The sequence below is a fragment of the Rhinopithecus roxellana genome, chromosome 8, assembly GCF_007565055.1.
Source record: "Rhinopithecus roxellana isolate Shanxi Qingling chromosome 8, ASM756505v1, whole genome shotgun sequence".
NCBI lineage: Eukaryota > Metazoa > Chordata > Mammalia > Primates > Cercopithecidae > Rhinopithecus > Rhinopithecus roxellana.
Genome location: NC_044556.1, coordinates 78,068,476 through 78,080,773, shown reverse-complemented (window position 1 = coordinate 78,080,773; position 12,298 = coordinate 78,068,476). Strand labels below are relative to the sequence as shown.

Sequence of the window (12,298 nt, the reverse complement as noted above, 5' to 3'; positions counted from 1 at the left end):
GTTTTTCATTTTTGCTGAAGGATTGTCAGTTGAATTGATTTTTTTCAAAGAAGCAGCTTGTTTCATTGATTTTTCCCTATTGTGTTTGTTCTCTATTTTATTGATTTCTGCTCTTTATTGTTTCCTTCCTGCTGCTTGCTTTTAGGTTTTGGGGTGGGAGGCTGGCTCTTCTTTTACTAGTTTCTCGAGGTGGGACCTTAGATGACTGATTTGAGTGTTTCCTGTTTTCTAATGTGTGGATTTAGTGCTATAAACTTCACTCTAAGCAGTGCTTTAGCTGTGTCCCTCGGATTTTGATATGTTGTATTCTCATTTTTGTTCAGTTCAGTGTACTTTTTCATTTCAATTGAAATTTTCTCTTTGAATTATGGATCATTTAGAAATCACATTCAAGCCAGGCATGGTGGCTCATGCCTGTAATCCCAGCTACTCAGGGGGCTGAGGCAGACGGATGACCTGAGGCCAAGAATTCAAAACCAGCCTGGGCAACATAGCAAGACCCCATCTCTAAAACTATAAATAAGAATAAATTAGTTGATGTGGTGGCATGCACCTGTAGTCCCAGCTGCTCAAGAGGCTGAGGCAGGAGGACTCTTTGAGCCTTGGGATTCGATGCAGCAGTGAGCTATGTTCACACCACTGCACTCAGCCTGAGTGACAGAGCAAGGCTCCATCTCTAAAAATTAAAATTAAAATTAAAAAAAAAAAAAAACTGTGGTCTGGGTACAAAGGCTCATGCCTGTAATCCCAACACTTTGAGAGGCTGAGATAGGAGGATCACTTGAGCCCAGGAGTTTGAGACCAGCCTAGGAAACATAGTCTAGAGACCCTGTCTCTAAAATAATAATAATAATTTAAAAATTAGCTGAGCATGGTGGCATGTGCCTACAATCCCAGCCACTGGGGAGGCTGAGATGGAAGGGTCACTTAAGCCCTGGAGATTGAGGCTGCAGTACGCTGTGATCATGCTACTGCACTCCAGCCTGAATGACAGAGCAAGACCCTGTCTCAAAAATGTTTATTTAAATTTAAAAATAGAAAAATAACTTTAAATATGGTAGGATTCAAAATTAGTATGCAATAATTATTTAAAATAGCTTAATGAACGATCAAATGCATAGTAATAAACATAACAAAAATGTTCATAATTTGTACAATAAAATTTTAAAATGAAATGAAGAATTCCAAAGAAAATTTGAACAAATTAAAATTCATATCACATTCTTAGAGTCAACATCATAAATGTCAATTCTAAGTTATTTTATAATTTTAATATGACTCCAATAAAAATATCATTTGATTTTCTTTAAGAAAGAAAAAGTCTGATTCTAGAGAAATCTGTGAAAAAATTGACAAGCAAGAGTAAACAGAAAAAAATTTTAAAAGACTATAAACTCGATTATAAAACTACAGTAATTAATATGGTGTGATACCCGCACATGAAGGGATAAGCAGATGAGTGGAAGATAAAGTCCAGAAATAGACTCAAACACATAGGAGAATTTAGTACTGTGTATGATTGAAGATGACATTTCAAACTATAGAATAAAAGGTATATTTTTAAATAAATGAGGTTAGGATCATCACCATCTAATATACAGTTAGATCCCTTCTTCACATGATTTCAAAGTAAGCTCTAGATGGATTAAGATTGAAGCACAATTACCAGCCTGGGCAACATGGTGACACCCTGTCTCTACAAAAAATTTAAAAATTAGCCAGGTATGCATCTTTGGGCCCAGTGCTTGTGGTCTCAGCTACTTGGGAGGCTGAGGTGGGAGGTGGGAGGATCACTTGAGCCTGGGAGGTCAAGGAGGTTAAGGCTGCAGTGAGTCATGATCATGCCACTGCACTCCAGCCTGGGCAACAGAGCAAGACCCTGCTTCCCAAAAAAAAAAATAAAAAAGAAATTAAACCATAGAAATGTTAAATAAAAACATGGAAACATAAAAATAATCTCGAAAAAAGAAGGCGTAAATATGACACAAAACATAGTGAAATAGAAAACATCCAATCAACTATGAAAAAAATTTCATGCATAATAAAAACACCACAAATAAAGTCAGGATAAAAATAATGATGTGGTCAATTTGCAGCCCCTCTTATAGGGAAGGAGTTTCCTAATAAAAGTTCCTTCAAACTGATGAGAATCAACCAACTGCCCAGTAGAGAAATGGGCAAATAATAGGAATATTGAAATTGATATGGTTTGGCAGTGTCTCCACCCAAATCTCATCTTGAATTGTAGTTCCTATAATCCCCACATCTGGTGGGAGGTAATTGAATCATGGGGGCAGTTTCCTCCATGCTATTCTCATGATGGTAAGTTCTCACAAGATCTGATGGTTTTATAAGGAGCTTCCGCCTTCACTCAGCTCTCATTCTTGTCTCTCCTGCCGCCATGTGAAGAAGGACATGTTTGCTTGCTTCCCTTTCCACTATGATTGTAAGTTTCCAAGGCATCCCCAGCCATGCTGAACTGTGAGTCAATTAAACCTCTTTCCTTTATAAATTACCCAGTCTTGGGCAGTTCTTTATGGCAGTGTGAGAATGGGCTAATACAGTAAAACAAAAATACTCAATCTTACTCATAGTAAGAGAACCACAAAGGAGATACCAATTTCTGTGTGTCAGATTGTCAGAGATCAAAAAGATTAATAACACAACATATTGGAGAAGGAATGGGAAACAGGAACTCTCATACATTGCTGGTGGTAGTGTAAATTGTTACTACATTCATGGAGAGCAACTTGGCCACATTATCTTTGGATAAATTATTATCCAATAATTTATTTGAAAAATAGTCTTGCAAATATAAGAATCACATTTACCCAAAGATATGTATTGCAGTAATTTTCCATATGAAATGATTACAAGCAACCTAAATGCCTATTGGTAAGTAAATTATGATATGTTTATACAGTGGAATACCACGGAGCTGTTAAAATAACACGGCAGGCCGGGTGCAGTGGCTCGCACCTGTAATCCCAGCCCTTTGGGAGGCCAAGGCGGGTGGATCACAAGGTCAGGAGATCGAGACCATCCTGGCTAACACGGTGAAACCCCGTCTCTACTAAAAATACAAAAAAATTAGCCAGGCGTGGTGGCGGGCGCCTGTAGTCCCAGCTACTTGGGAGACTAAGGCAGGAGAATGGGTGTGAACCTGGGAGCCGGAGCTTGCAGTGAGCTGAGATAGCACCACTGCACTCCAGCCTGGGCAACAGAGCGAGACTCTGTCTCAAAAATATAATAATAAATAATAATAATAATAACAAGGCAGTTTTATATGAACAAATATGGAAAAATATCTAAGATATTTGTTAATGGCAAAAAGCAAGGTAGGGGAAAATATGTATAGTATGCTAGAATTGTTAAAAATACATGTGTATATATATATGTGTCTGCATAGACTCTCTGGGAGGTTATAGTTATAGTTACACAATAACTATATGTTATAGTTACACAATAAACTAGTAAATGTGGTTGGCCGGGGACAGGGGATGAATGGAGCTTGGGAAGCTGTGGGACAGGGTTGAGAGAAGGATGTTCTAGGCTCATCTCAAAAGTATACTGTGTATAGTTTTGTATCATTTGAGTTTCATATCATGAGCAGGGATTAGCTATTAAAAAAGTAAATAAAATAATTTTTTAAATGTTTAAGTAAGAATCCTGAGAGACAGAGACAGAATGATCTTTGTGCCCTGAGCACAGACTAAATATTCAGGGGGTAGAGGCACATGAACCACGAGTCAGGAGAATTTTGATTGTGTACTTCTTTAGAAATATACCCTTATGGAATTATGGAATTCCAAGATGAGAAAGTGTAAGAGATCCCCGGACCAGCTTGTCATTTGTGGCAGAGGGAAGGACAGTCTGAGAATAAACGTTTGCTAAGGAAAGATCTGTAAAGAATCCCCAGACATACATTAAGATATGAATGCTGGGCCGGGCGCGGTGGCTCAAGCCTGTAATCCCAGCACTCTGGGAGGCCGAGACGGGCGGATCACGAGGGCAGGAGATCGAGACCATCCTGGCTAACCCGGTGAAACCCCGTCTCTACTAAAAAAATACAAAAAACTAGCCGGGCGAGGTGGCAGGTGCCTGTAGTCCCAGCTACTCGGGAGGCTGAGGCAGGAGAATGGCGTAAACCCGGGAGGCGGAGCTTGCAGTGAGCTGAGATCTGGCCACTGCACTCCAGCCTGGGTGACAGAGCGAGACTCCGTCTCAAAAAAAAAAAAAAAAAAAAAAAAGATATCAATGCTGAAAGAGAGAAGTGTTGGAGCTGGTTAGCAACCCCAGACACTCCCTGTCATCAGTCCAACATGCTGGATCCTGCCTTTGTTGCTGGTGAGTGTCTTCCACACCTACTCTCCTCGCTTCCAGCCCAGACCTCATTCAGAGGAACCCAGCAGGTGTCTGCAGTGTGGCTGCTTCATCTGACCTTCTGAAATCTAGGGACAGCACCCAAGGGCCTAGCAAACTGACCGTGGTCTCTGCCTTGCTGTGACCCAGAGCTGCTCTTCTTGCAGCCTGCAGGATATCAGGTACCTTCTTGGTCCCTAGTCCTCCCTGGAGTATCAGGTATCCTTCCTGGAACCTTCCTATGCCTGAGTCAGAGGGACAGTCTATTTCCTGGATTCTAAGTTTCACTTTTAACCAACCCTAAAGTCCTATGACTGATGATAAAAGCAATAGTGGTAATTGCAATTTCATTCATCTTTAAGGATTATCTGTCTGTCTGTCTGTCTATATATCTGTCCATCTATCCTCAAATCACAGCCCTCATTTGATCTCCACAGTAATCCTGTAGGTAGATCTGATCTCTAATTTTTAAATGGCAACAAAATATTTGTATGGAGATTTTGTTTTCTGAGTACTTTCCTCTGTGTTATCTCATTGCAGTCCCTGACACTCTCATATAGGTAAGGAAGGTTTTATTAACCCAGATATATCAATGAGGGTATTGGAGCGGCAACTGTGGAATAGTGGGCCTTTGAGATAAGAACATGTGAGTTTGACTCACATGGATTCTTTTTCTTTTTTCTTTTTTTTTTTTATAGAAACAAGATTTTGCCATGTTGCCCAGGCTGGTCTCGAACCCCTGGGCTCAAGCCATCCACCTGTCTCAGCCTCCCAAGGTGCTGGGATTACAGGCATGAGTCACTGTGCCCAGCATCACATGGATTCTTTACACCTATTTCCTCAGGTGTAAACTGTAGTTAATAAAATCCGTATCAGGCTGGGCATGGTGGCACATGCCTATAATCCCAGTACTTGGGAGCCAAGGTGGGAGAATTGCTTGAGCTCAGTTCAAGTCCAACCTGGGCAACATAGTGAGACCTGATCTCTACAAAAAATAAACAAAATTAGCCAAGCATGGTGACACATACCTATGGGCCCAGCTACTTGGGAGGCTGAAGTGGGAGGATCACTGAAGTCCCGGAGGACAAGGCTGCAGTGAGCTGTGATGGTGCCACTGTACTCCAGCCTGAGTGTCAGAGCAAGGCCTCATCTCTAAAATAATATCAATGTCATGTGATACTGGATTACTGTTAGGATTGAATGTCTATAATGTCTGTCGTTCAGAAGAGTTTCAAGAATTAACATTCCAATGATTTCCTATTTCTTGACCTGTTCTATCACTTAAAATATTTTTTACTTTGAAAATGTTTTATGGAAGAGGAGAGAATAATATAATGAAACTTATGTATCCATCATCCTTGTCAATAATTATCAATATAAGGTCAATCTTGTTTCAGCTATGTCCCTACCCACTTCCCCCTTTCTTTTGTTAAACAGTTTTCAAAATAGTGAGGCATTTCCCTGACATCCTTCAAATGTGACTAATGGCTTATTTAGGATTATTTTAAAATATTATTAGGAATTCATAGATTTAAACACATTTGTTATATTTCTCCCTGTTGCAGTTATTATCTTTATTGATGCTCAACTTAACCAGGGAAACCTTATTCTTCTTGGTTTCTGAGTCCTTTTGACATGAGTCTCGTAGTCTTTGACACTCTGTTAGCTTTTTTGGTATGACAGGATGTTCTAAGCTTATCTTGTATGTTTGCGACATCAAATTTGGAGTCAGTCATTTCTCCAAGGAGGCCCAACTTCTTCTCGTGGAATGGTATTTAGAATTTATAATCTGATTGCTAGAGGTGCTCATTCCTACTAGGATGGTCATTGTTTCTAGGCCTTACAGTGAACAGAGCTAGGAAATGTGCATGCACACATGTGTGTGTGATTAACCAGAACATTTGAAGGACATACTGATACTCCCAGTTCACAGCCAAGACTACAGAATTTGTACCCAATCTCATCAATCTTACTTTTGTATCTCCTTTCAACCAGCAAATCTTGTTTCCAAGCAAGATCAACAGTAGTACTCATTTGATTTATTCACAATGAACATATAAAAGTCTCACAATAATAATATTACAGTACCATCAATAATATGATTATTGAAAACAGTTTAGGATTTCTTGTGGGACATAGGGCAATTCTTTTTATCTTTGTGGTACATCCGTCTAAGGCAAGCTTGTCCAGCCCACAGGCCACATGCAGTCCAGGATGGCTTTGAATGTAGCGCAATACAAATTCATACACTTTCTCAAAACATGAGATTTTTTTGCAATTTACTTTAACTCCTTGTAATGTTAGTGTATTCTATGTGTGGCCCAAGACAATTCTTCTTCCAGGGTGGCACAGGGAAGCCAAAAGATTGGACACCACTGATAAGGATACACAGTCAAATTACTAGTGTTTTAATCTATGTGTAGTATGCCAACCAACTGGACTCAAAGGTTCATTTGTTTCATTTTATATTCATTTTTACATAATTCTTTGAAACTTTTTTTTTTTTTTTTGGACATAGGGTCTTACCCTGTCACCCAGACTGGAGTACAGTGGTGCAATCTTAGCTCACTGCAACCCCTGCCTCCCAGGTTCAAGCGATTCTCATGCCTCAGCCTCCTGAGCAGCTGGGATTACAGGTGCCCACCATGATACCAGGCTAATTTTTGTATTTTTAGTAAGGACAGGATTTCACCATGTTGTTCAGGCTGGTCTCAAACTCCTGACCTCAAGTGATCCACCAACCTTGACCTCCCAAAGTGCTGGGATTACAGGCATGAGCCACCATGCCCGACCTCTTTGAAATTTTTTAATTATGTTTTGTAATTATGTCAGATAATTACATAGTCCAAAGCAAATCCATGTAACAAGGTCTATTCAAAGTCCAGCTTCTGTCTGTCCCCTGCACTTCATGTCTCCCTCTCCCTGTAGGGTTTTTTTTGTTTTTGTTTTTGTTTTGTGTGTGTGTGTGTGTGTGTGTGTGTGTGTGTGTGTGTTTTGTTTTTTTGTTTTTTGTTTTGTTTTTGTTTTTTGAGACAGAGTCTCACTCTGTCGCCCAGGCTGGAGTGCAATGGCGTGATCTTGGCACACTGCAACCTCTGCCACCCGAATTCAAGCAATTTTCATGCCTCAGCCTCCCAAGTAGCTGGGATTACAAGTGTGAGCCACCACGCCTGGCTAATTTTTTGTATTTTAGTGGAGACGGAGTTTCACCATGTTGCCTAGGGTGGTCTCAAACTCCTGAGCTCAGGAAATTGCCTGCCTCAGCCTCCCAAAGTGCTGGGATTACAGGCGTGAGCCACGCGCCTGGCCCCTGTAGGTCTTTTAAAACGCGTTTTATACTTCATCATTTTATTGTCTTTTTTAAAAATATAAGCAAATGCATATATATTTTTGCATTCCTCCTCTCTTTCCTAAATAAATGGTAGCATATTAAACATTATTTTCTATCATGTGTTTTTCACTTAATGAGAACCTTGGAGATTGTGGGCATATAGGATATATTTTGAATAGATTCCTGGAATTGGGATTGTTGGGTCAGAGTAAATGCATACTTATTTAGATAGCTATTGCCACATTCACCTCTACAAGGGTAGATTACACCATTTCCTGAAGACAATTTTTTGGTGAGGGAGATGGAGTCTCACTGTGTTGCCCAGGCTGAGATGCAGTTGCATGATCTTGGCTCACTACAACCTCTGCCTCCCGGGTTCAAGTCATTCTCCTGCCTCCGCTTCCCAAGTAGCTGGGACTACAGGTGTGCCCAGCTAATTTTTGTATTTTTAGTAGGCACAGGGTTTCACCATGTTGGCCGTGCTGATTTCGAACTCCTGACCTTAAGTGGTCTGCCCTCCTCAGCCTCCAAAGTGCTGGGATTACAGGTGTGAGCCAACATGCCCAGCCTCCTGCAGATACATTTTAATGTTATAACAAATGACTAAATGGAATATGTTATCACTACCTAGAAAGGTTATACGATTGTTCAGAACTGGACTTGAACCCCACTAACTAATGATCTGATCCCCCACTAACTAATGATGTGATCCACTCTGCCATGCCTTCTCCCCATGTTACCGTTTAAGAAATTGAGTCACACGTAGAGAAGTGTCCTACTCTGACAAAACAAGCTAGGAGTTAAAATTCACATCTCCTGACCTTAAAATTGGATCCCCTTTCAATGTGTTATGGATTTATTTATGGTGAACTTGGTTTGCTTATCTGTAGACAGGGAAGAAAAACATAGTTCTCCTAGGAAGCTAAAACATTAATGAGATGATTATGGGTAAATTCTCCCCTGGTGTAGGAGAGATTCTTCGAGATACGGCTGAATGTCTTGGGGTGAATAGGGAATCAGCAATTAGACTGTGGTGTCAGGGCACGAAGAAATGATCTTACGGATGAGAGAGACAATCACCCTTGCAGGATCGGTCCTTTTTTTTTTTCTTCCAGAGTGCTTTGAACTTCTTTGAACAAAGATGGTGTTATGCTGTGCAAAACTTTACAAAGGAATGTGGGCAAAGATGTAATTTCCCCAGTGAATGAGCAAGCTGCTGCCAACCACAAAGCCTTTTTTTTTTTCTTTTTTCCTTTCTTAGAGTAACCCTGGGGTTCTCCTTTGTGCTTGCTTGAGACAGGTTGATTGACTTATGCGCAATTTGGGACGCTGGAGTTTACCTTCCCTCTGCAGCCTGGAACAGAGCCTCCTCTGGTGTTGCAAGGAGGAGGCTGAATGAGGCAGAGAGGGTAAGTAGGACTTGGGCCTGGGGTATGTGTCATTGGAGGGGTGAGAGTGAGGGGACATTCTTGCCTCCTGCCCCTTGTCTTTGATAAGGGCCCCAGGAATCTTCTGAGAGGCATCTCCTTTTTTCTCCCCAGAGATAGAAGCCCTGAGTTGCCACAGAACTGCATGCCAAGGTTCTCCTTGCAAGGAGGCTGGTAATGGTAGCGTTTAAGCCTTCCCTGGCAGGGACAGTCAGCCAGCATTAGTGCTGGCATTGTCCCAGTGTCCACCTAATTGAAAAATTGGGAAACAACTTTGTTGGTGGCCCATACCCTACTTAGCCTGGGCCTCCACCACCTGGGAGCTCCTGAGTGACAGCCCTGGCATATGGGAGACAGTCCGAGAACCCCTGCCCTGGGCAGGGCATTGGGCCCTGGCAGATGGACAGTTGTCCAGGCGCAGTAAGCAGCTGAGGCCCACAGCACTAAGTCATGCCCTGTGCCCAGGGTCTGCCTTGTTCCATTCTGGGTTAGATTTTGCTGCCACTCCCAGCAACTCCTGTTTTACTCTCAGGTCCCAGTAGCAGGGGAGGACACATGACAACTGAGGGCTGCAATTTTAACAGAGCAGTCATGGGCAATAGTGACAGACTGGCCTCCTGGAGGCTGCTGGGCTAGGAGCGTTGGGCTGGAGGCCTGAGCAGGGCAAGATTTCCTGATTCTTTGAGTTTGGGCATCTCTACCTCACGGAAGGTGTCTTTCTCATGCCACCTCCCTCTCTTGGAGTCTTTTGTCCTCCCAGAAAGAATTGGGACTTGGGGGGAGGGGTGTGGAGAGGGTTGAAAAGTGGAAGCTGAGAGCGCTGATGACATGGGACTTGGGATCCAGACACATCTTCTGGAATTCCCGATCCACTTGCTTTGTGACCTTGGGAACGCTGAACCCCTCTAGGCCTCGGTTTCCTAGTTCATACAATGGGGATAATAACCAACATTTTGTGTAAAGATTAAAGAGTAAATATATAAACAGATAAAGAGCCTGCAGAGTGCCTGGCACGTGGTGTTTAATCAATGAGGGTTGTTATGATTTCTCATGTCAATGGCAATTCAGATATACTTGTTTTATCAAGGTAGTTTCTTGTGTGGGCCCTTTTAGGGCTACCACTTATCTCAGAACAGTGTCAGGTTTCAGAGCCTACCTGGGAAATTCATCTGACTTAGGGCTTTTTCACCCTGTCATTGTTACTAAACCTTGTTCTTGAACATACTGACTTAGTGTGTGTTTTGGCAGGGGCGGTGGGGGCGGGGTGTGGCATGCCATTCTTTTACTACACATGAAGGAGTGTGATTGCAAAAGTGGTGCACCTGTTTATTTAAATGGGTACGAAGTATATATGAAACTAGACGGAGTTAGTGCAGCTCTGTGTCACCATGCCCCCGCTCTTGGCACTTTCCCATGCACCCTCCATCCCTGTCCCTCCACAGCTCTCTTGGAACATTCACTCTAGGTAGCCTGACCAGATCCCCACCTAAGGAACCCGGGGACTGCCTTCTCTGATGACAGCAGCCCTACTGTGTGACAGCAGACATGGCTGCCACGGAGTCATGCCCTGCCACCTCCTGCCTGACCAGAATAACTTCATTCTGGCTTGTGCTTCTGGACACCGCCAGTCTAACCAGCAAAATCGAATATTGGTTCTGAGCTTAATCCTTTTAATAGTGTTTCCATTTACATTAATTGTATCATTTGACTGTCAGCACGTTTCAGTGATATGAGCAAGGCTGCTGTCATCATTCCCATTTGATTGATGAATAAACTAAGGCTCTCTGAGAAGTTATTTCCCCCAAGGTTTCGCAAAACTAATTAGCAAAAGAGCCCCTACTGGACTTGGATGCCCTGAATTGTAGACTGTTTTCCTCGCTGTGATGTCACACTGCCTCCTCCAGTCTGAAGCACCCACAAATCATGAAGGAGGAGTACCTATCAAAGGACTTTCAGACACACAGAGGAACCTTAAAAAAGAAATAAGAAAGACTGCAGAGACTACTTGCCAGCAGGACATATGGCTGTTGAGGGTACAGTAAGTTCTGAGAGAAGGGAAGCTGACCCAGGCTTCTGTAGATGATGATAACAGTCGTCATTATAGTAATCAGCATCTCAGCACTCCCCATGCACCAGGCACTGTGCCCTGCACTCCATCCTCCCACAGCGGCCCCATGAAGTAGGGCCCATTATTACCCGTGTTTTACTGATGGCAGAATAAAAGTACACAGAGGTTAAGGAACTTGCCCAAAGCCACCCATCTAAGAAAGGGCCGGGATTCAAATCCTGTGGTCCAACTCTGGCATCTGTGTGGCAAACCATTTGGGTTTGGGGCTGGCTGTGTACTTAGGGTGGCTCATTCCAAGATTCACTGGAAACAACGCATAGTTGTTTCTGTGCAAGTGTTCCCTGGGGCTCCAGGTGTGACTTTGAAACCGCCTAAGGAGGAAGCCCTCCGTTTATCTGCGTCTTCTCCCTTTGTTGGAAACCACTGCCATATGGAGCTGCCCCAGGCGTCTGCTCCTGAGCCACCCCTCCCTCTTCCCACTCCAGCATGCAGCATCCTCCATGCTCAGGCTTCCAGGCTTCATCTCTCCCCTTCTCTCCTGCCACCCACAGTACGTCCACTCCTTGTCACCTCCCATCACAGGAAGCAGACACTGGCCCTCCGATGCAAGGCAGAGAAACCACTGAGCTTCCCCAGGCCTTCGATTTCCCAAATGGGTCTATTTGGTTAATTGTACTCAAACTCCTAAGTCCCTCTGCCTGTCAGGGAAGCTGGGCCTCCTCTCTCCAGAAACATTGACACAGGCCCCCTCGGACAGCATGGGCCCAGGACACACAGCTGTGGATCACTGAGGGTGGGGCCATGGAGCTTCATTAGGAACTGTCTTGCCCACCTGCTGCCCTCAAACTGATTCCAGGCACCTGAGGCAGCCCCCGTGCTTAGCCCCATTTTCCTATGGGCACCAAGACCTGTAGGGTGAGTGTGGGGGACATGAGTGAAAGCTACTGCCCTAACAGCTTGTGCTGTTTACTCCTTTCTGCTGCAGTGATGCAATCATGTCTAGACCCCTCTCGGCCTTTCCTGCTACCTCGCTAAGCCCACCTTTCCACCAGAGGCTGGACTGTGAGGTTTGAAACAGCATGTCACCTGTGAGTTTCTAATAAGAGGACC

The 12,298-nt window shown here is 43.3% G+C and overlaps 1 protein-coding gene across 9 annotated transcripts in view; it reads left to right on the top strand.

Moving 5' to 3' along the window:
* The window catches only part of NFASC (neurofascin), a 200,277-nt gene that overhangs the window by 83,094 nt on the left and 104,885 nt on the right, over nucleotides 1-12,298 (top strand). For all 9 annotated transcript variants that reach the window (XM_030935551.1, XM_030935548.1, XM_030935549.1 and 6 more), the window contains exon 2: nucleotides 8,994-9,102. In XM_030935551.1, the coding sequence (XP_030791411.1) occupies nucleotides 8,994-9,102 (109 nt within the window). The remainder of the gene's footprint in view (nucleotides 1-8,993; nucleotides 9,103-12,298) is intronic.